This window comes from Pogona vitticeps, chromosome 3, assembly GCF_051106095.1.
Source record: "Pogona vitticeps strain Pit_001003342236 chromosome 3, PviZW2.1, whole genome shotgun sequence".
Taxonomy (NCBI): Eukaryota; Metazoa; Chordata; class Lepidosauria; order Squamata; family Agamidae; genus Pogona; species Pogona vitticeps.
Genome location: NC_135785.1, coordinates 112746287 through 112771174, shown reverse-complemented (window position 1 = coordinate 112771174; position 24888 = coordinate 112746287). Strand labels below are relative to the sequence as shown.

The 24888-nt window shown below is 37.7% G+C and overlaps 1 protein-coding gene across 1 annotated transcript in view; it reads left to right on the top strand.

Moving 5' to 3' along the window:
* LRMDA (leucine rich melanocyte differentiation associated) overlaps positions 1-24888 on the top strand; it is a 1005591-nt gene that overhangs the window by 534767 nt on the left and 445936 nt on the right. The window contains exon 5 of the mRNA XM_072995005.2: positions 10061-10187. Within this exon, the coding sequence (XP_072851106.1) occupies positions 10061-10187 (127 nt within the window). The remainder of the gene's footprint in view (positions 1-10060; positions 10188-24888) is intronic.

The window sequence follows — 24888 nt, the reverse complement described above, 5'->3', positions numbered from 1 at the left end:
CATTCATAGATAACGAGACATCGTGAGCCTTCATCGTATATTATCTGGAAAATCTTGAAATGAGTGTTGTCTGAAAAAAGACACTAATTGGTAACCATGAGATTTAAAACAACAACAACGATTTTGCTAATGTAGCAGTTACTTGCTTGAAATTATGCTCCGAAAGTTGGCAGGCTCACAATCTGTAGTAGAATTAAAACAATATTCTTTTAAATTAAACTGTGCAACAAGCCAATTTCTGAACTATTCTTAAATGTGTCATCCTGGCTTTTGAATAACATATTTTTCACATTGTTTTAACCCCAAACTGGAAAGCATGCTGGCTGTCCTCCTTACAAAGAGGCTAACAATGGTGTTGCAATGTAAATTTATGAGGCATTTTCACCACAGAATTGCTTTAAAATGAATGGTATCTCTTCAGTTTACTGTTTTTCACTTTAAGTACATTTTTCTGACAATAAACTTCCTATTAATCATTTAAGCAAAAATAGTTCTTTAAAGGAGCTATTGAGAGGCAAGAATCCATGGTTCATTTAATGCTGTCTGGGAAAAAAAGTCTTACTGAGTGACATTCTCTTTGGTTGTGTGATGTAATATTTATAATATGTCACACAGCCGTACATCAAAACAATCATGGCTGTTGTTGCATTTGCATGCACAATGTTGACTTTTTTTTTTTAAAGAAGGTCAATGAAGTTTTAGATCATGCTTATGGCACACATACTAAGTATGTGGAGAATCAGTATTTATATATTCAGAATGATGGTTGAAGTCCTGTTGGTTGATATAGGAAGTCACACTAGAGTAAGCTCATTGAATCAGTGGGGATTTGGTGGGTCAATGCCTCAATTGGTTGAAATGAGCCTGCTCTAGTTGCATCTAACTATAGTGTAGTATTGCATATTTTCCATTTTTGGAATTAATATATATTTTAAATTTCTACGTTGTCCGTATTATATGTGTACTGGATATGCCAAGCCACTCTGATTGTTCTGACAAAATCTGAATAAAAGGTTAGAGGGATTAAAGAAACACAGCAAGGCCAAAAATACAAGGTTTATGTTACTGAGGCATTTGGGACATATGCTGAACCCCGCCAATTACCTTTTTCTCACACCTATAAAGAAATGGTTACATGGAGGCATTCAACACTTTGAAACCTGCAGAGCATGTTGTGAAATATTGATGTTTAGAAATCTGTAACTACTACTTGTGTAAATGCAGCTGCAATAAGTTCTTCAGTTCAGCACTTTGTCCTGGGCCACAGCAATTACATGTATGTGTGTGCGCGCGCACGCATGTGTGTGCGTGTGCGCATTTGTGTGCGCGTGCACCCCCTCTCTCTGTGTGTGTTTAAAATATTTTACCTGACCTTTCCCCTTAAAAAAACAACAACAAGGCAGCTTACACTCTACATTGACTAATATTTATCCAACCTTCTCTACAGATTTTAAAGCATGTAACATAAACATAGGAATAGAACTATTGGAAATACAAAGAAAAAATGAGAAGAAATTGATGAGGTTTTTTTCCTGTAGGCAGTATAGCCATCTAATTATGAGAGTATTCATCAGCAATAATTCCAATTGTTGGACAGGATCAATAAAAGGAGTTACCTCTGTGTAAACATGGTGGAAAAGTTGTTGACTATGGGAATAAGGGGCTCCATGATATTTCAATTGCAGAAGATGGAAGGAAGGGAAAGCCAAAGCGTGTTTCCAGTAAATCTACAAACTGGCATTGCTGTGTTTAATGCATGGCGGGAGGGGGAAAAGGTAAAAGAAGAAGAAAATAAATCACTTTTCATACTATCAGTCAGTCGGTCAATTTATTGTTACAGTCCTTAGACAAATCATACAGAAAAAAACAAACATTTACATATTTACAGAATTCCAAAGTTCATACTATACTCATGCATCTTACACATAGAATGATTCCTGGACTTCAGTAATTTGGAGCAGGGCTTTGTATTATATTATATTCAGTGTATTTTTTTTCCTCTAGCAACTGTAGGCAGCATTTTAATGTGCAACATTTCTGATAGTATAAAGGAATTAATTCAAGTTTTATAGTTTAAAAACTTAAAGACAAATTAGAAATTGATGTCAGTTATGAGGAAGAAACTATGATTTCCTGATTTAAAAATTCAATACACATTTGTGAAAACAAACAACTTAACAGTAGTAGTATTTTGGATTTTGTGAAATGTACAAAGGGATCAAATGCGGTCAGTTTATTTTGCACGCCATGAGCAATTAATACAGATTAATAGGATTACTCTTGATGGTGAATAATTAATTATCTCCTACTAAGTATCATTGTGTAGGAATGACTGCCTCCTTTGTGGTTTTTAAACTTTATTCATAATCAAAATACAGTGTTGAGAGCAATGCCTGTGGAGAAGGACTATAGGGGGAAAAGGGGGAATGTGTCTAGCAAAGCGGCACAAATACCCAATAACCTCATCTTCAGTGTCTGCTTTGAAGATCTCCGGAAAGCAAAGGTCATGACCGAGAGATCAAAGTCACAGAGAGTCAACACAATAATTGCTGGTTACTCGTCTTGTAGCAACAGCACTTGTTCTGTCGTGGGGGTCTATTGTTTGCAATGAAAACATGAGCCATGTTATTACTGGACTGTGAAAAATGGCCTGGGTCGGAATATATTACAAAGCATTTTTAATATAGGTGACCTTACTTTGATTGGTAGGAGAAGAATTGCAAAAGAGAGATGTGATGTGTAATTTTAGTGTTTGTGCTGTTCCCTCGAATTTCCAGGTACATGTGGAGTTTCTCTCTTTTGATAATTTGTCCTATTTTTTGTTTTTGTGTGGTTGTTCTGGCTTCTTCCTGCCAACTAATGATTTTTGTTCCTTTTCTTGTGGACATTCATGGTCTACACTCTATAAATTGTCCCATAGAGCCTAAACTAAGGTATCTGGCCGATAGATAGGATGTCAGTCCCAGAGCAGGGATGGCAGTTTTGTGGAGAGAGTCCACAGTCCTTCCCAAGGTGTGAAACAGGTCGCACGGTGTGTTCCAGAGGAATGTTATTACATTTCTCAACCTCAGCCAATGTTGAGATAGATTCATATCATCTAACTGTAATCTACAAACAAAAATTAAGTAAACAAGAGGTTTTTCATTTTACGACATTAGTAGTTGATGCGACCTGATCACTTCCATGCACTTATAGCTGGCTTTTCTGCTTAAGACTTGAGATATACTGTATGTCTTCCTTTGGGAAAAAAAATTACAACAGATGAGAACAAAAAATATGAAATGTTTTCTCACCATTAGGTGAGATTATGAGGGTGACGGTGTATTTTTCACATATCTGGATTTTCGTGGGGTTTTTTTGGGTGTAAAAATTGTGAAGATGATTGCGCAAAATATATTTTGTGCAAAAACATGGTCTAAAGATGTACTGAAGTACTATCAAAGTAATATGTGTTGTAGTGTAAGTCTGCTGTCCTTGTGATGATGTAGCAGAATGCTGGACTAGATTTTCTATAGCTGCCCCCAGATTTTGGAACTCCTTTCTTCAGGAGGTGTGGTTGTCCTCTTCTCTCTTTTCTTTCCACCAGCAGCTGAAAATGTATCTCTTTAGGGAGATTATTGGGGAGTCAGCAGGCAAGTAAGATACAGAGACTTTTAAATAAATTCATTCATTTATTTAAAATATTAATATTCTGCCTTTCTCCTAAAGGATCCAAGGTGGCTTACAATATTAAAAGAAAAAAAGTTAAAAGTTGTATGATAAATTATCACAAGATTTAAAAAAAAGCATGAAATAGATATATTAATGCAATATTAAAAACACAAGTAAAACACAAGATAAAATGATCCTGTTTAAAAAAAATCCCCTTGGTCAATCAGTCATTTAAAGGAGAGGCAACCTGAAGAAAAAAGTTTGATTTATAGTTTTAAAATAATATTTTTAAATATTTGTGCACAATGACTCTCAGGTGTCATTGGTTTGTTTTAATTAATTGTTGATTTTTTTAAAAAAGATATGCCAACTTGGGTCCCCACTGGGAGAGCAGGGCAGGATAAAAATCAAATACATATACAAACACACCCCATAGATCGGAAAGGTTACTTTGACAAAAGACCACACACTTCTTATTATTCATTAATTCTTGCAAATAACAAGTTTTTCATGAGTAACAAATAATGTAATACATTAATAATAATTTACCAGCAAAATTATCCTCTATTTTCAGATTCAGAACCTGCTACTGACTTGATTCTTCAGACAAGTATTTGTTTTTTTGTTTCTTTAATTTAGAACATGGGGTCACGAAAAGTCGGACATGACTAAACGACCAAACAATGGTGACTGAAAGAAGTTGCTTTCACAAAACCTTTTTTCATGTTTTTGTAGCAAGCACAGCAATGTAATATCCATCATGAAGGACAAGGGGAGTGAGACCAAGATCCCAGGTTGTGACAGTCCTGCAGTGTAGTCTACTGTTGTTATCCGGTGTATTTGGTTTTTCGGGAAGCGCAGAGGTGGCAGGTTTCGTTAGGTTAACTTTAGCAGCAACAACACATTTTTCTTACAATACAACCCTTGCCTTTAAGGAATTTAATCATTATTTCATTCTGGAAATTAGTTTCCACAAATCGTGAATATCATTTGACACCCCTGCATCTGAAATGCCATGTCTGCCCTGTCAATGTCTAGAGAGTAATGGGAATAAAGAGGGAATGGGGTGGAGCTAATGGACTTGTTGCAGCACGCCTTCATGCCTGTAGAGCTCACACACAAAGAGAAGACCTGAAGCTACACTGTATATTCCAGAATCCATGTCTGAGAAACACCTGAATGTTCCAAAGGCCACCAATATCATTTTGTGGAGTTGGCAGCCAACAGAGAAGCATTGACTGAAGTACCCAAGTCCTTATTTCAAGCCTAATAAAGAACAGACTTGCAAAGGAATGTTATTGCAGTTGAGTTTCTTGATGAAAACATGCCACCCAGGAGTCATTGTGAGGCCAAGAGTATCTTGCCCTGGAAATCTGTGAATTGATGTGATGAGGCTTGTGGTGCCTTTTAGAGAAATAAAATAGTCAGAAACTCGTACATACATTTTAAAAATGTGAATGGATAAAATGCACAGCATTAGAATATTAGGCATAAACACACTCTAGTCAGTGTGAAAACTGGATATAGAAATGTGCACATTGGGAAAAAATGTATCCAGAAAATGTGTACAACTTTCCGTGTAGGAAGAATAAACTCTTTTGCTAACAGATTCGGACGGAGGACAGGACAAGGATGTAGGTGGGCTTCAAAGAAACATGAAGAAATCAAGAGTGAGAGATTTTCACATCTTTAAAAAAAAGGGGGGGGGATAAATAGAGGGTTGATGTTAATGCTGCATCTGTGTTCCTGCCATCCAGCCTCCTTCCCTTGACCTACTGCAGAATGAAACTTCCTGAATTGACTGAACTCTATGCATAGCCAATTTTCTAAGGACATTGTAGAGTACAAGAGAGATTCACAGGCAGAGATAAATGGCCTTTTAAAGACCTTCCTGGAATATCTGTTTTTCTTCTCTGCAGCGCTCATTGCTTTCCCTCACCACTGCAGATAATGACCTTCTTTCACACATCTGCAAAAAAGTGTTACACCAGTCTCAGAAAGTCTGAAAGGGGTTCAAAGTGATGCATAAAAATGCACATGCACTCACTCCCTTAGTCCAAATGAAATATTCGATACCCAGAATGTGAAATTCAGATGGATCCTTTTTTCATTAAGTAGTGGTGCCTTAACTAGCAATTTTATAAGTTGAAAGCAGTTGCAATATGTCATGCAATTTATAGATCCCTGTGCCTGCCATAAAGTGTTTTATGATGGCTACATTCTGTGTTATTAGTAGCTGTCTCTTTCTGCAGCCATTGCCATTTGATAATAGTCTTAAAACACCCAAAATTACTTACCTGCAAGCAACATTCCAGATAGTGTCTGTTGACAGTTTGAATAAGTTTAGTGCCGTTTTGTGTACTTTACCTTCAAAACAAACTGATTGAACCATCAATAGCTCCTTGGAAGCTGACAGAGGCCTATCATCTGGTTTAACCCTCTGATAGTAGGTTATCTTTGGGAGTTAACCTCCTTGCATTGTTAACTTGAATGTTTTATGTACTATGCAACTTTAGGATAGTGCTATGATAACCTTAGTCACTAAGCTATACATCACAGTAAAGAGATCTGGAGCAACAAATAACCCTGGATTAAATTTACAGGGCTTGAATTTATATTATAACAGTTCATTCTCTGGTTTTAGTAATACTTTTTCGGTAGAAACTGTGTGTGTGCGCGCGTGCACGCTCTTAGACTAGAATTCCATATTTAAGTAGAAACATGTTTAATATTTTAAGATCTGTTTTTCTTTTTTTATGTTCAAAAGATGAGATAATAGGTATTGATATTCCCATATGTTGTACATAGCTAGATTAACCATTAGGCATGTTGTAAAATGGAGGAATTTCTATAAACTGTTATCCGAGCCTGTGCAGAAGACACAGATACTGAGTCAATTCAGATGCGGCATCCCATGCTCACAAAGCTGAGAACAAGTGTGAGGGCTATGTGCTTCTCTCTCTTGCCCCTTTTGTCCTTCTTACACATCAGCTTCAGCTTGAAAACTGTGATGTGATCTTGACTCTTAATGCCCTGATTAGTAATCTGATGTTAAAGCAGAATTCCCCAATCACAAGATTTGGCTTAAACAAAGCACTGTCTTAGTTTTGACATTAGCATGTAGGAGGGGAATGGAATAAGGGAGAAGCATGCAAGCCCAACACTTGTTCTCAGCCTCATAAACAGTGGTTTTTGAAGATGGGTATATTACCTCCAGGGTGCCCCATTTTTTGTTACATGAACCATTCCTTCAAAGCAAAGAACATCTTAATTATCAAACGAACATCATAGAATCAGTGCTAGCACTGAAAGTATATAATATTGAGAGGAGTTCAGGGAACGAGTATTTAAAGAAGGAGATGAAGAAAATCATAGGGAGGGGGTTGGAGGCCAAGCTCTCTGAAGATAAGTTGAAGGATTTGGCTGAAGAAGAGGCAAATGAGAAGAACCAAGTTAGTAACCTTCAAATTATTGAAGTTTGGTTAGATAAATAATGGAGCCAATTTTAGTATTTCGGGAGGTAGCATCTGAAATAGAGAGTTAAGTTGACCAGGGATGCTATAGTAGTGGATTTCATGCATTGGCTGATGGATGGACTAGGTGATCATTTCCATCTCTAGGAGGTCATTTCCATCTCTGTTATCCTACTATTAAGACTGGGTGTTGTCTCTAGTATCCTACTCTTCAAATTAGATGTTGTCCTCGTCCTCATCCACTTTGAAGGGAACAGAAAAGGAAAACCAACTTTTATGAAAACCATGGGTAGCTAAACAGTCATGGGTTGCAGATTGCAGCAGGAAGGTGGCATAACTGTAAAGGCCCTGCTCTCCATATCATATTATCCCCCAAAATTGGAGATGTTGGGGCAGACCCCTGAGCATGTGGGAGCATGTACTGTGACTGTTGCCTCAGCCTCAGGATGACTATTTCAGTATATTCCCTGCCATAGGCAATATGTATTTGTGGTATTCAGTGGAGCTTGCGGAGAATAAAAAGTATAGCATGGCCAGGGAGTGCCACACTACAGCATAAGTTAGTGTCTTTGTGTGTACCTCCGCACGCTTCATTTCTTCTTTTGATGGAAGGAATTTGTGCATTTGGAGGTTTAAGCTGGATGTTCTTCAAAATCGCATCATTATTGTGATGCTTTGGCTCTGATGACAGGATAGCTTTTAATGCCTGCTGCAGATTGCCTTTTATAGCTCATCACCCTTTGTTATAAAACATCTGCACTGCCAAGATGATTGGGGAAAGATTTCAGTTATATGGTCCATATGGCTTTCATTCTCACCCTTTCTCCCCACACACTTTCCCAGGTTTGGGGAGCTTCTTGTTTCCTTTCAGGAATAAGTTACAGAAATCTTACACAGAAAATAGAAACCTGCATGCCAGAACGAAGCTGCCCCAAATGTGTACTGTCTTAGATGGGAATATAAGAGACTGACATTAGGGCTTTGGTCCAAAGCTGAGAGTGAAAGAGACTGTCTAAATCTGTTGTCATTTTTGTGGCTGCCTTCTTCTTGATGGCATCTTTCACTCTATCATTAAACATTTGCCAATTTTGTAATAGTGGTGTTTTCTGCACCTGAATATTAATCTTTTTTCGCCCTACGCTTAGATGCGTATTTTTGCTCCTCCTGAGCTTTGCTCTTGACATTTTGTTTCCTTCTGTTCACATCTCTGTATGAAAGAACCTCTTGTCCTTTGAGTTTTTCTGCCAGTAACACAAGATGGAAGTGTTCTCTCCCACTGAAAGATAAGAGCCATCACAGAGGTTCACAGAGGGCTGAAAGGGCGCTCAGAGAACTTTGAGATATGTGTGAGAATATTTCAGCATCCCTAGACACACAGCTATGCTTAACAAATTGTCTAGCTCAGGACATGCTATGCTTTGTGAGAACCCCCCCCTCCTTTTCCTTAATATCATCTTTAATGGAAATTATGCTTTCGAGGCTGCGTCTTCACAGTGTTGGTGGGCTTTAACATGTGTTAGTGAGCCTGCAACATTCCATTTCATTAAGAATGTACAAGCCCACTGCCTCAAACATGAATAGTTGTAGCTTGCTGGCCGACTGACTTTTCGTTTTGTCCTTTTGTTGAAACAGTAAATACTGAATAAAAGCATGGCCACAGTTGCTTTGCAACTTAAGGAGAACTAGAAGAGACCAAACAATGACTGCACCCAGTTTGTACTTCTACCAAAAAAAAAAAAAAAAAAAAAAAAAAGGCTGCTTATCCTTTTCCTGAACAATTCCAACTTCTCCAGATAACTTATTCCATTAAGTTCAAAGATATAAAAGGCTGGCCTTTATATCTGAACCAAACAATTCCCCCCCCCTCATAATTCTGGACGTGTGCAGTTGCCTTTTCAACATGCCACAGGGACTCAGTCTGATTACTAGAATGACGGTCTATATAAACTTGGCATTTGTGGGAAATATTATCAATCACCTTTCTATTTCCTGCCAGGAAAGGATCTGGCGCTTCCTCTCCCCGTCTCCACTAAGTCTGTTTCATATCTGGGTGGCTGGCTGTAAATAGCAAGTACTTGAGATGAGCTGATATTATCACCTTTAGGGTTGTTTTTTTAATTTAAAAAAACATTGATTCATGCCATGCTGTGCCATGCACTGTCAGTTTTTTTGTGTGTGAATAAAACGATGTGTGTGGGTGTTCGGGCTAGCCAAGTTCCAACAGTTCTTGCCAAAATATTAAAGAAATCTGGAGAAAGCTTCCAAGCCGAGTTCTAAACCTGGTATGCTACCCAGACATGAGACTATGCTCTCCTATAATAACATGAACTTTTACTTCATTACACTTGTATCTTCTCACTTAAAGGGTCAAGGAAGTACTGTATGAAGCTGCATTGCAAACATTAAAAAAAATCTAGTCTTATGAAAATGCTTTCGCACCCCTCAAAATTTAGTCCAAGCTTTGACTTCTGTTTATTTATTTATTTTACTTTTATACCACACCATCTAGTAGCCTTGCCACTAGTCTGGGCTGTTTCCACCAATAAAATAAGTGAAAAGAAAACTGCCAGATCCCATTCAAACCCCAAAATATAAATAAACATAATCTAAAAGGACAACAGACAACATTTACTATCATTGTGCCATTAATTTGTCCTTATAAAAACTATTAACATTCAAAGAGAATGACTCCAAAGTGGAATAACTTTAGTTACATTAAGTGTCCAAAAATGGACACAGCATTCTAGTGGTCTCAGAACAGTCTACAAAACGACACATGTGGAACATTTAAAAAAAAAAGAGTTCCTGATTTAGTAAAAAAAAGAAACTTGTTCTTACATGCTTCTTTTAAGTCATTTGAATTGAAAAACTTGTTCATAGAATAATGAACATCACATCTTAATGTGTTCGCTTTGTTTTATTTTATTTAAAAACAGGTATTTTGTTTTGCACAAATTAACCAAACTGAAATTTCTGGATTCTCGGAAAGTAAGCCGAACTGAACGGGAGGAAGCCAGTCTAAGGGGAGCATTTATGAAGGTTGTGAAGCCCAGGGATGCTAAGGTAAGGTGCTGCATGAATGTTTATGGACTTATAGGTCTCCAGATATGGAATTTTGCGGTTGAAAGGCAATTGAAACTATAGCTGCTTCTCAGTTTTTTCTCAGTTTCTTTGTTCCTCTCCTACTACCACAGTGTGTTGGATCCAGAAGTGGAATTCTGCTGATTCAATGGGGCTTTTCAGCTTTTCCCTAACTGTAGTTCTATGCCCCTGCAGCCTGTTTTTGATGATTAGGAGAACATGGGATAAGATTGGGATCTTGAATTATCGGATGAAGAACAAACTGTCATAATTCCCAAGGAGGCAGCTTGAATGAACGCAAGAGCCTTCCTGCTCCTTTAAGACACTATTAGCTCTAATGCAATATGAATTTCAGCAGGGCTTGTGTAGAAGATTCATGGTAGGAAAACCTTCTGATCTGTGCCAAGTTTGATTATAATCTAGTAGAACTGATGATGGATGGAAAAAGTTCAAAACAGTCCTCTCAGAGCCAAGCTTTCTGGTATCATTTGGCCCTGAGCTGCACAAATTGTGGTTTTGCTTATTTAGGAAAAGTGGCTTTATGTGCACACAACTTGTTAGTGCAACACAGTAATATTCTGCCTGGTTCAGTATTTTTAGAGAAACCCAGATATTTTGGAATTATTTGATGTCAAAAATGCTATTCATTTATTCCATTGAGAACCTTTCTACAGGCTGGTGTATTTTGTAATACACGTGGTTAATCATTTATGGCAAGTTTCCAGTTAGCGTGAAGGGCAGTATAGTTGTTATGGAGCTGGGGCATAGGAGTGCAGCTACCTACATTTGCTATCCGCTACGCAAATTAATTCAAAGCTATTCATTTTATAACTATTAAAGTTTTAACAGTTCTTATTGAGGGATTGGTTTGACACATTGTTTACTAGTGCCTTTAGACATTTCAACTGTTACAATGCAAGCCGCAATAAATGAAATCATTTGCTTTGAAGCTCTTATGAAAGGCTTCCTCCTTTGCTAAGTCCTCTAAAATGCAACAGTTGAACATACAAAGATGTTATGTTTATTCCGTCTTCTTTTTGTAACCATATCAAATCACAATTTACATAAATATCTTCCTATTCCTGAATTTCCTGACAGTTCTATTATACAAAATAGGTGTGCTTGCTAGTCCAGTCATGGAAGGAAGAAGTGGGCTTTTGTTTTGTGCATTTTTGCTGATGTCTTTTTTTAATTTAATTTTTCTTCTAGCTGTTCCTTTAAAAAAAAAATCCATTGTCTAAAAGTATGGTTTTCCAATTCAGACAGATAGCATCACGTTTTGCTCTTGTTTTGCTCTGTTAATTCTCTTCCATGTTCCAAACTATATAATTTTTGAATTAGTTGTCTGTTATACCTTCCTCCAAAACATATATTTATTTCCCCAATCCTTTTTAGCACAAGGTGCACATTTAACATTCTGATAGGCCTTTCTAAAATTGCTTGCTACAGAATTGCTAGGTCTCACCGATCATAATACATTCCCTTTTGTAAACATTTTGGATGCCACGAGCAAATGCCGCTTGGTGTGCAATAGAATTATTATCATTACGCAGTATTATGCATTGCCCATATAGTGGTTTATCCTAAGGAACTGTGGAGTCGGTTTGAATCTATTAAAATGCTTTTGGTGCACAAAAACTGTAGGCACAAAGCCTCATGCATACAGTATGAACTATCTTCATTGTGAAATTTTAACTGTGCAAACATGTGTTGCCCAAAAGGCTTTTCAGCAATGTAACCAATGAGTTTCTACTAAGCCATTCACCTCCTACACGGCATATGAAACACTTGTATCTGCCTTTTCCATGCTCTTTTCTGTGCCTGGTCTTTCTGTCCCATAAGTATCAAATATCCCCCCCCCCAACAAACACATTTTTTTGTTTCATATATTCACTGACCACCAAGACAAGAGCACTTTTTGGTCAGCTCTGATCAGTATTGTCTGGCGTGGTTTGCTTCTCTTTGCACTGCGCCACAACCCACTCAGTATCATAACAAAATATGTAAACAGAACCTACAATCTCTTTGAGCATCCAGCTTTTGGGCCATGCCCATGTTCATTGTAAAATGTAACTTTGGTCTTTCTCTTCCCTCCATTTCCCTCCACACCGCACCCTGTATTTTGTTTTCCACCACTCCTCTCTCAAAGGCACAAAAGCATTCTTTTAAGGAGACCATCTGGCCTAGTTGTCAGTGAGATCGTAAACCTATTTTTCAGTTGTGTCACTTCATATTTCACATGGGGCTTACATGACTGAAGGTTCTTCTGTATAAAGAAAGTCTTTTTATACAGAAAATAAGGCGTTTCCAATTCAGACAGAGGGCATCAAGTCCTCTCGTTCTGCTCTGTTAATTCTAGTTATAGCTCAACCATGCCCCTAGAACACTCAAGTTTTCCATGTTCAGGGAATGATTGCTCTATGGAGAAGTATTCAGACATGTGAAACACACAAGCCCTATTCAGTCATTACTTTAAATTGTTTTCTTCCCTACACACTTGGAAGGCAGCGCCTAGCCCCTCCCCTCCCATCTCCTCAGCCATTTTCTCCCCATGGGAGAACAACATGTTTGTAGAGAGGAGATTCCTACTTTTGAGCAGGCTCTCCATGCAAGCAGGAGCCTTGTGGTGAAAGCAATGCCAAGGCAGGAGAAGGGCTAGGCACTTTCTTCTAAGCATGTTGTGGACAATCACAAAAGGAACGAATGAATAAGCTGTTGAATGCCACACAGAGAACTAAACCTCCACGTATCTGAAGGGTAACAACAGAGTGCTGGGTTTTTAAAACATCTGTACGTTATGACTACGTTACACTGGGATGGATGTCAAATGGCTACTGAATATTTCTAAATATTTGTTATTCACACACATTGCCTTGGAGAATGTATGTAATCTAAGGGCATCAAGAGAAGACTGTGTACATCTTCTGGTCAGGAAGGATAGTAATCAGTCAGAGATTCAGGGAATTTGATTTGATTGGCCATTTCTTCAGAGCGTGATTAATATTGAAAGGCTCTATGTCACTTTCTTAACAGTGCTCAGGTAATATATATAGTCCCAAAACAGAGAATATGTGAATTGATAATCAAATTTGCACAGTATTTCTTAACATTATCACCTGAAAACTCCATGTGGCTATATCAGAGGGAGAGATAGGATAGCAGTCATCAGTTTGCCAACTTAGTTGAGAGGCTAACTTCCTTTGTCTCCTCTTCTTGCTAAACTATAAGCTATGGGCAGCCTTTCCCTGTGTTTCCACTGGAAAAGAGTAGTTGCCATAGCTGGACACCACATGTGGCTGTTATAGAAGCAAGAGACTTACCCAATGGCTCAGCAGAAACATCAGCTGCCTTTTGCTCCCCCACCCCCCATTCCTATTTCCATTCAACTTGGCTATTGTGAGAGTCATGTAACTTTAAGTCTGAATTTGCTAGTTTCACTGCTTGTGCCAACTCCTTCTGTCTATTGTACATTTTGCACTGAAAGCCTGCAGACAGGAACTGCCTTGTTCTAATTTTTATATAGCCTTGTTTTATTCTTTTCTACCACATCCAGTGCCTTTTAGATGATTTATTAATGATTGAGATTCATATTATGACTGGGCGACATGAAATTCTCTATGCATACTATTGTCGTGGGCACATTTTCTGTGCCTTCATGTAATGTTGCAAATGTTTTTATATATTTCTTGTTGAACTTGCACTTATTATAAGATTGTGGATGTGCATGTGTCTGTGTGTCTGTGTCATATGTCTGTGTCTGCACCCATGCAGCAAGGCGCAATAGACTACAGTCACCAAGAGGAAAACCTTGTTCAGGCTATTCATTAGTGTAATATGGAATTAACTTTTGGAATAAAATCTAAAATTAAGGTTACCTTCATGATGAACAGAAACTAATCAGCTTATTCAGCAGAACCAAACAATGAACAATGGTAGGCAGGGTGCTACTTGTGAATTGATTTCATCCCATGCTTGACATAAACATCTCTGGAAAACAAGTTACCCTTCGGAAAACATCACATAAAGTAAGACTCAAGGCAGGATATTTTCATCCAGCTAGCTTATGTTTACTCAAATGCAAAAAGCTAGCAATCACCAATCTTCATGGAATCATAAATATTTAATTTTGTCTAACTCCCTGCCTTTCTCTAGTTTTTATTTTTCTTAACAGAATGCTGCTTTCTTCTGCTTTGCTTCATTTCATCTTTTGTTGCTTAAAGTCTGTTTGTGATGGGACTGTCGTTACGGGGAAGATACAGTCATTCATTAGAAAACAGCTTAACATTGCAATGCTCTGTTCTGTCTCGCCATGTAAAGTGAGCCGAACTTCATTACCCAGTGATGTTTATATTTAGAGATGTCAAAATATTGAACGTCGTCTCGGGCTTGATTTTTAAAAATAAAAATCTTGCATGCCTGGCTGGGCAAGGGGGCATCATGCCAGACGAGGAAGCTTCATTTAATGACCAAACCATGACCTCATTTTGCTGGCATAAGTGTAGATCAAAGTGGAAGATGCCTGTCCAGTGCAAAGCATGTTGCTTGGCCTGACAGCTCTTCACATCAGAATGACAGCTCAAGAATACGACAGCCAAAATTGCTTAATTATGCCCCAGCCTTGTAATTATTCATCCCTGCTCCTGCAAAGAGCACAGTTGTCATTTCTTTGACATAATTATTTAGAGCTGTGCCCTTATTCTGTTCAAAGCTTGTACAGTAGTCCCAGAAGGACTTGGATGTGCAGCAGGGAACGGGGGTTGGGATGAAAATGGAGGAGAAAGAGGGTGAACATCTATTTGGTCGGATTTTTTTTTTTTTAACGTTTAGGATGTGATTCTTTCCTTGGCCATATCTTCCGTCTTTTCAGGAAGCACAATTTAATAGTGAAACTAAGTTGACTGATTTCTCTGCCATAATGAGTGGGGTGGGTCCTTTTCAACATTTCAAGAGCAGGAGTTTTATGTTTTCAGCAAATGCCAAATCTAGTGGCTCCTGGATTCCATTTAATATGACATTTTGTATCTAAGGTGAGGAGTGCAGATGAGTGGCTGTATTGTCTATCGCTACATCTTTTCTTTAGAGACAGAATGATTTGGAACATAGAGTTCTTTCTCAATATTTTCAGTAAGGACCAATGATCAATCCAAATTTATATGTTTGCTTGTTAGTAAAGATGAGAGTGTCCTTAAGGAAGCTGGTCTCGCTGCCTGTGCTCAGGAAATACATGTCAGAAATGAACTTCCCTATGTGGTTTTAATGGTCCAATTCAATTTTCTATTGGTATATTTCGTATAATTTTCTTTGCTTTGATTTTTTTTATCTTGACACTGTTAATTCAAATATGTGGTAGAACCTAAAACCATGTTTGCTTCCTTGAATTCAGGTAATATTGCTTATAGCGTAACTTTTATTATGAGTTTTTCAAATATATATATATATATATATATATATATATATATATATATATATATATATATATATATATATATATATATATATATATATATATATATATATATATATATATATATATATATATATATATATATATATATATATATATATATATATATATATATATATATATATATATATTAGAATGATGAGCTCATAGTATTGATCCCAAAAGCTGCAACTGGCAGATAGGAAATCATATTTTTCAATCTTCTCTTGTGGTAAAGAATTATTGCATGTGGGAACTACACTCAAGGATTCTCACCTACAGCTCCCCCTTGCCCTAGAATCAAGTAAAATCATAGACATGTTACATGTGGTCCCCAACCTTGGGCCTCCAGATGTTCTTAGACTTCAACTCCCAGAAATCCTGGCCAGCAGAGATGGTGCTGAAGGCTTTTGGGAGTTGTAATCCAAGAATATGGACTACATGTTGGGTACCACTGATCTAGAAAACAATTGTCCTGTTCTCTCACTGCCTGCACTCTTCTCATAGCACACCTGGAGTTCTTTGTGTGGCACGAACAAATGACCTTCTCTGATATGGACTGCTCATCTTAAAATCTTCTCTGTTCCTTATGTCCTTACAACAGACTCTGCATCAGGGTTACTTTGTCTGAGCTAGAGATGGACACAAACTGGCACTGGTTTATAATGATTTGCGGTACATCACTGTCCATGAACCACCAATTATGCTGAATTAAAAAAAACTCAGGTTCCATTCAGTTCAGCCCCAACCCTCTTCATGGGTTTCTCATCCTTCACTCCCTTTCATGAGCCCCAACACCTGACTTACTTGCATCTTCCCTCTGCCACTGCCATGCTGCCCAGCTGAGTAGGACAATGGGCTGTCTCGTACCTACTTCCTGCCCCAGTTCTTCTGGAAGGTTTAGAGTATTGTGGGAAGTGGTTTTGGACACATGACCATGGAGTGTTAGAGTATGAGAAGGATTAGAGGCCATGGTATGTGATCTGGAAGCATCTAGATGCAGCATGGGGAGAAGCAGAAAGGAAGAAAGAAGGACATGGAGCCAGAGACTGAAGACCTCTGTGGAAAAAAAGAGGGAATGGATTGAAAGAGTTGTTAAAGAAGTGGAGAACAAGGTAAACTGAGTCAAGCAGGAAAAGAGAGCTATTGGGCCAAAGGCAGCAAACATGTCAAGTCTGATACAGAATGAATAGAGGAATCACTGTCACTTTTCATATCATTATTGCCTATGCTACAATTCTCCCTATTAGCTAGAGTCAGCCCCTGTTCTCAGGAACTGGTCCCTGATAAACAATTGTCCCTGTTTGATTCCAGGGTTTGCTTTTTGGCAATTTCTTGGTAAAGTTTTTAAAGCTCCTGGCACTGGTACTGTGGAAATGAAAATACCTTCAAGAGTTCAACATTCCAGTGATTGGCAAAAAGGGAATGAGGAAACCTAGAAGGTGCCATATTGAGACAGAGCAGTTTCTCGGCAGATTACACGAGCAAAACTTGCGAACTCAGTAGATTTTAACCAATTCCTCTTAAAAAAAAACAAATAATATGTTTCATGTGCTGTCAACTCTTATCTGACTTCAAATATATAAGATGTTTAAGGAGTGGTTTTACCTGCATACATAAGGTGGTGTAGACCAAACGAAACATATAGCACAGGACTCACATGTTTGTTTGTTTGGGGGGGTTGTGTGTGTGTGTGTGGTATTGCTCTACATGAGTCCAGGGAATATATAAACACACACACACACACACCCAATTTGGCTGACCTTCCTTAGGTTTCTATATAACATCCAAGTGTGAAAGTTCTCAGAAGCAGGCAGGCATCATTTGTACATTTTTGGCAAACAAACTGAAGTGTCAGTGCCTAAATTCAGTGTTAGTCTAAACTAGTGAAAGTGCATTGAACCAGTCAAACTTACAACATGTTGGCTTACTAATTTCTCATTTTCTTCACTTAGTCTGCTTTGACTGGAATTAACAATTGGTTTTAGGTCAAGGCATACTTGTATTTGTTTCAGATTCTGCTACATCTTGCAACAGTTTTACTGGTCCAGGCCATATTACCAAGGTATGTTAAAGGCCCAAATCCTGTTGGACAATTCTGCCTGCATAGTGGGGATGATGTCATTGTCAGAGGCAGGCTGCCTCTGCTTAATGACTCCCTTTTTAATTTTTGAATGCATATGGTTCACGATGTTGTATGCACCTCATAATTAAAAAAATAAAAGGAATTTAAAAATTCCCACTGTGCAAGAGGACTGTACCCAACAGGATTCCAATTGATGCATTAAATTTAAATAATCCGCTTGGTACAAATATTCTATTTTGTACAAATAATGGTAAAGGAAGGAGGTCAAGTTTCAGGGACTTACTCTGGAAAACAGTTACCGTCCTCCTTCTATTCCACAGCAATAGGCTATCCAAGCAAGAGGGAAGAGGAGGGTTGTGAAACGTAATGTCACACATCACTCAGAATTCCTTGTGTTTCATTACATTTAAATCTGCCTCATTCAGCTGTAGTAGCAAAAAAAAAGTAAAAGAAAAAAGAAAACGTTAAGCAGAAGGACTCTTTCTAGTGAACAGCAAATCAGTTTGTGGGCTTGAGAACATTAAAAGAAAATGTAATATACAATTCTGAACCCTAAGATAAATATATACATTTTTCCAGCTCTTTATGTCCTTTGTTACTGATATACATCTTGAAAGTTTGACTTCTGAGTATGAGCCTTCTGGCTTTTATCTATGCCACTTAAATGAGCAATCCGGAACGCTTAAAGCAAAACTGTTATAGAAAGGGAAGGCAGGAGAAACAGCTGGTATCCCGCCTGGATTTTCTGAGTTCTCTGCTACTGTCACCTAAACTGCCAGTACTCCAGGCAGAGGCATGGTGTGGAAGAAACAGAGAATGGAGCTGTGGATGAGCATCTAAAATTGCAGAAGCTGTTATCAGGTACTGTGACTGCCATACTTTACATCCATGCGCACCCAGACGTGTCTAGGGACCAAACTGGCCCTGGGTGAATTTGGCTATTAGAACAAGACAGAGGAGGTAGTACAGAGATGAAAACACTGCATTCCACACAACAGGAAACCTCCTTAAGTCCTCAGAAAAATAAGCACCCCTGACTTGGAAACTTTTATAAATGGTGAGAAGATCACACAATGTATGGCTCATTTAGTGCTGCCTCTTGAGGATGAGACATCTGGATAGAAAACATGGGAGGAAGCTTTGCTATATAATTGCTGGAGTCCTTTGGCCCTATACAACCACAGAAGGCAAACAGTGGAAATATTAGACTTCTTCACTTGGCTGTCCATTGTGCTTTCTTGCTGTGGATCATGCTTCTGATGCATTGGTCTGATCATATACCCAGCAACATGATGGAAAGCAAGCTAGAGGGAGAAAAAATCACTGGTGTAAATGTTCTGTTATACACGATTTTCCCAAGTCAATGTGCCAATGTATTTTTCACAGTATTTTCAATGTGTATGACAAACAGAATTGGCCACTTGAAGGAACTTGGCAAGCATTTTTATATATCTTCCAGTGGTTGCACCAGTAATGATCCTGCACAGAGTTCAGAAATGTTACTCTTTTTTTTTTTACTTCCAAACCCTATTTTACTTCCAAATCCCCCAACCAATATTCTGAAAGCATATTAGTAATGAGCAACTGATTGAGTTACTTTTGCAGTCAGAGGTAAGAGTACCAATAATGATCTGCTGCTGATTCAATGCAGAAAGTAGGGGTTCTTTTATTCTCCTGAGCACTGCGTCCTTTATGTCACAAGTTCAAGTATCATCACAAGCTCATTCATGGGCAGAAATTATAACTAACTGCTTCACTTTGGGGGATAGAAATGTGGTCTCTCTCTCTCTCTCTGTTGTATTTGTTGAAAAATTTATTCTATCACACTGTGATGTTACAAAAGAAGAACATCTATAATTATACACAACATGCTTTTGCCACTTGAGTTCTTTTGATCAATTACTATTAGCCCTTCAAGTAGACGTGGGGAATTCACAATTGCTATTGTTTAGCATTACAATTTTATAGCCTCCAGAAAGGGAACTGTATTAGCCTGTTGCCGGAAACATAGACTGTTAGCATCTAAATTAGAGAACCGAATAATAGGGATTGTTTACTTTTGAAATACAACATGTATGGCAACAAACATATATTTTATGGATGCCTACATATTATTAAGGACATTGCAGTGCAACCAGGTTCAAGCCTTCAGTGTAGCAAAATACCAAAGAAGGAGAAAATATAATCTTCCTAACTACACTTTTCTTGGTTACTTGTTAATTAATTTAGGTATTGGTATCCCATTTTAAAAGAGCTGGACCTTCACAAAGTAGTCAAGTATCCTATGCATATGATGCTTGACTACTTTGTGAGGGTCCAGCTCTTTTAAAATGATATATCATATGCCTATGTTACGAACAATGGATTGCATGAGCCCTCTTGGCATGGAAATCAGTGAATGGATGGTACTTTTCTCATACCCTTTCCCTTCTAGTACACACACCTGCAACATTTTTCTAGGTGATGTTCCTTTGATTCCCCCTGGTAGAAAGACTCCACCACATCCTGGTTCTCTCTGTGATTATGAATTAATTTGCTTACAGAAGGGCATATTTTAATCCAACTGAGTTAAACAACCCAACCATACAAAAAGAAAAAAAAGAAAAAACCCTAATAAGCACTGATCCTGGATCTGTACACTTCTGATAGCTGCATTCAATTTGATGCTTAGCACTTGCTTATTTCTATCCAGATCTGGCAGTTCTCCCCAATCCTCAGCATTTTCTAAACCTTTTGATTTTTAAAAAAGTTTTAAACTTACCTTCTTTTTGGCACTCTGTCTTTTACATGATACTGTCTTCGCTAATCTATTATTTGCTGTTTTTCAAAGTGCTGCCTTCCTGGCCAGAGAAATAACCACCCAATCAGACTGGTAACATGAAAAGCAAACTAGACAGAAATTTATATCCTTCCAGCCAACGGGACTCCCACATTTTGAATTCTTTTTTTCCCTAAAGCTGAATTCGACCCAACCATATTGCTTTCTCTCCCCCCCCACCCCAAATAGGATTACTCTTTAACCTAGTCATCAATGTACATGATTTATTTATTTATTTATTTATTTATTTATTTATTTATTTATTTATTTATTTATTTATTTATTTATTTATTTATTTAACTTATATGCTGCCCACACTACCCGAAGGTCTCTGGGCGGTTCAGACAATTGTTCAGACAATTGATGCTAGATATATAGACATGAAACCCGGATGCACATACCAAAAAAGGGGGTAGCATTGATATATGTGTTTTAATTATTGCTCATTTTTTGTGGCTGGAAAAAATAGTATGCAAGTGAAGACCTAATGGTCATCATGATTGGATTTTGTTGGTAGCAGTCACAGCAGATAAGTGTGCACCATTTTCATTTGGTAAAACTGAGATAGGAAAATTGCATTGCAGACGTCCCACCTCAAGATCTGCTTTGTAGGCAAAATATGTGTTAAAGTTGGGACATTACTGACTGATGTTGCATTATGACATATTTAGAAAAATAATTGTGGGTGTTGCCAAAGCATTCTCCTTCAAGGAGACATCTAATTTCTGGGAAGATACCAATGTGACAATTTTTATTTCCTCTACATTAGAATGAATAAAATGATTTTTGGTAAAATTTTAATAAATGAAGTAAAAAAATTCTCAGCCATCCTTAAGAGTAGACTTTTCCTTTCGGAATGACCAGACAGGGCATTTGCATATTGATGCTTACGGCTCACATGCTTGTTTTGTGCAAGGTTTACTTTGACCACAAAAGGAATGGTAAGATGAGAACGGGTTAAAAAAAATTCATTGTTTAGAAGCACACAGGCTAAACAATGGTTTCTGATGTTTCTGAAATGTGGAGATAACTTTCTGCTTGATAAATCTGTTTTACCAATCAAGAAGTTCATTCTCTGTATACTTAAAAAGTACTGTGCATAAATGAATGTAAATTCTTCCCATGTTCAGGGGGGCAGGAATGTCGGCAAATCTCTGAGTCCAAGTCCCAAGTCTGACTCAGAGTCTTTGGTACAACATTCCGAGTCTCAAGCCCCAAGTCTGAGTCCCTATTAAAAACAAGCTTTTTCCCCCAGAAAAAAAAAGAGAAAGGGTGAGTGAGTTCCAAGCTGCAAGTTGAGTCTGAATCACTGGAAAAAAAAATAACCCAAATTGAATCTGTGTCGAGCCACCAGTGTGATTTAAATCCAACTTGAGAGCGAGTCTCACGATTTGAGTTCCCATCTCCATAGGGGAGTTACTAAAGGAAGCTTTATTGCTTATTTATTTAGCATAAACATTTTAATAACTATCTCTTAAGATTTCAGGGAATGTGTTTCTGTGTTTGTTTACTCAGTGTTAATGGCAAAGCAATCTGATATTACCTTTGTATTGCTCACCACGTTTGATCCATTTGGCCCATAAAATGATCATAGCAGTATAGATGTATTTACTGTATCTCATGTGCTTCAGGCTTAAAAGGGAACTTGCTATTATGAAATGTAGGGGATTACAAATTGATTGTTGAGCATATGAAGCTATAGCCTTATGCTGAGTAAGACTACAGACCAATGCAGACAGAGTTGGGGATGAGTCTTGACATGGCTGGCTTTGTGAATGACATACCCAAGACTAAACTAAAAAAAAAGGAATGGGCAAAACCAGTAGATGGACCTGCCAGTTACAGACGTAATATAGATGGTCCCTGTGCTTATATCACCTTGAAGGTCTGCTAGTGATTGTGGTTTCTGGCCAAACAGTACTTGCTTGGGCTGTTATTTTGTCGCCAAGAATATTTTGCTTTTCTTCTATTCTTCTTGGTGGTGAATTTCACAAAAATAGACAGGGAGTTATATGTAACAAGAAAATCCCCTCAGATTCAAGTATTCTGTGATGAGGGAAACATTCTATAATGGGGAGTTCTTTTTAAAAAAGTGATTTTTATCCAACCCTTTTAAAAACATTCATTTTGGTAGCTGGGTCAGTTCTACTTTTATAAGCTAGTCCCATAACCAGAGTGTACTTTCCTACTGGAGTTTACATTGGCGTAATTTACACAACATGACTTTGCCCTATATGTTCACCCACACATATTAAAATCTCCTTTGTGAAACATATAATGAGCCAAGTGTAAAACTGTTTTTTTCTTCAATGTGGTGGAATGTAACTTTTCATGGAGCTTGACAAGGTTTGCCATCTGTAGCACTTTCTCCTTTTGAAGAGGTTAGTACAGAGCTTGTGAAATATTAAAAGTACAACCTCTTATTTCTAATGTTAAAGTCTGAAAATAGTGATTGCAAGTCATGCTCTTGTATACCACATATTAGAATGCCAGTTTCTCCCTGAAAATTTAATCTGGAATTCTGTTTACATTGGTTTAAGTAAAAGGAAGAAAGGAAGTAAATAATGTGGCTTTAAAATAAAATAAAATTAGAAGGTGCTTTTTTCCCACCTCCCCAACATCATGTGGAAAAATGTACAGCTTAGATTGCTAACTGCTACAAACAGTTCACTGTGTAGGCCAAATGCTTTCTAATGCACTAAAATTAAGAAATAATGTGCTTTGAAAATGATTTATGAGTGTGGTTAAACTGCCAGATTTACAAAGAAATAGTTCAGATCTTGGGAAGCCTCATGAGTCACGTCAAAAATGAATTTGAACATGATTTAAACTGCTACTTTTCTTACATGACATTTAATATGTGTACTTTGGAGGCCCATATGTCTTTAATAAAATAGCATTAAGTTTTAAATATGATATGAATGCAGTCAGTTTCTAAATTCATAACCTTTTCCACAACTCCAAAATGCTAACCAATAAAGGGAGTCATACACGCAATAAAACATAAACCTTAGAAAATAGCTTTTTATTAAAACAGTTAGACAGTTGGCAGCTGTGTTGTAATGCAATAAATTCTTGAGGCCAATGTGGATTTATCAGTCACTGTTTACATTGAGAGCAATTTGGACCAGACAACTAATTGGAATCGAAGACCAAAGGGTGTTAAAACAAGAATTTCTACTATGTCCAATCAGTTGAGTTCTTGTGTTTAAAGTTTTAACTAACCAACTAATTTTAATAATAGTGTCTTACAGAATGTTTTCTTGTAACACCCTTAGACATACATAGAACATGGCTTCTGATTTAAGATTATACTTAGAAGGACTCAACATATCAACAAAAAATAAATGAAGTGGGATAAAAAGAGTTTCAAATGACAATATGGATTCTATTTTTAAGTCACCCTGCAGTAGCTCATATAAAATAATCTCCATGTCTTTAATGACATGCAAAGATAGAGCATGTTTAGGTCATAGTGACTCAGCTAGCAAAATACACTTTCTCAAAGGTTTCAGGTCTTTGGACATGTATGAGGAGATTTTTTATGAGCTAGTACAAAACTGGACAGGATGAAGACATTTTTATTTATTCATATCTTGACTTCAGTCATTAATGGAGGCACCCATCATGCCTCACCTTGTTGAGTCAGGTCCAGAAGAGGAGGAAAACCTCATGCAGATGGGAGAGACCCATGTGGAAGGGGACGTCAGTGCCCCAGAAGCTTCAGGAAGCAACATAGTCAACAAGGAAGTATTAGAGCATGAAGAGAGTGCAGTAGAAGCCCATTTGTCCCGGGGAGAGGCACAGGATGAAAAGATCAGTGGAAAAATGCACCTAGCATTGCAGTGCTTTCTGAGCGGTAATTGGAAACAACTGGTCACCGAGAGGCTGGCTTACAACTGTAAATTCTTTGTATGGTGCTAGCGGAGCCTTGGTGGGACCAAAGATGGAACTTTACCTCTCACCTGCTGTTCTGTGCTGCCCATCTAAATTCACAGAACTGTTGACAAACAGACTGCCAATAATCTTTCCTCTGCCTGTTCCCTGTTGTAAAGCTGACTGAGCTATTTGGACTGACCTAACAGTCTCACACTTGGATACTACTGACCTTCTGTTTGTGAGTAAGGACTCACTTAAGATGGCACAACCCCAGAGCTTGTTGCCTGAAACGTAACAGCAGCATGAGAGAAAAGTGTCCATACATGGAAAGCCATAGGAAAGAAGGAGGATCAGTTTCTCTCCCATATGTTCCTTTGAAAAAACAAACAAAATTTGTTACATTCAAATTCAAACAATCAAATAATCTAATATCAAAATATCTAATCAATCTAATCAA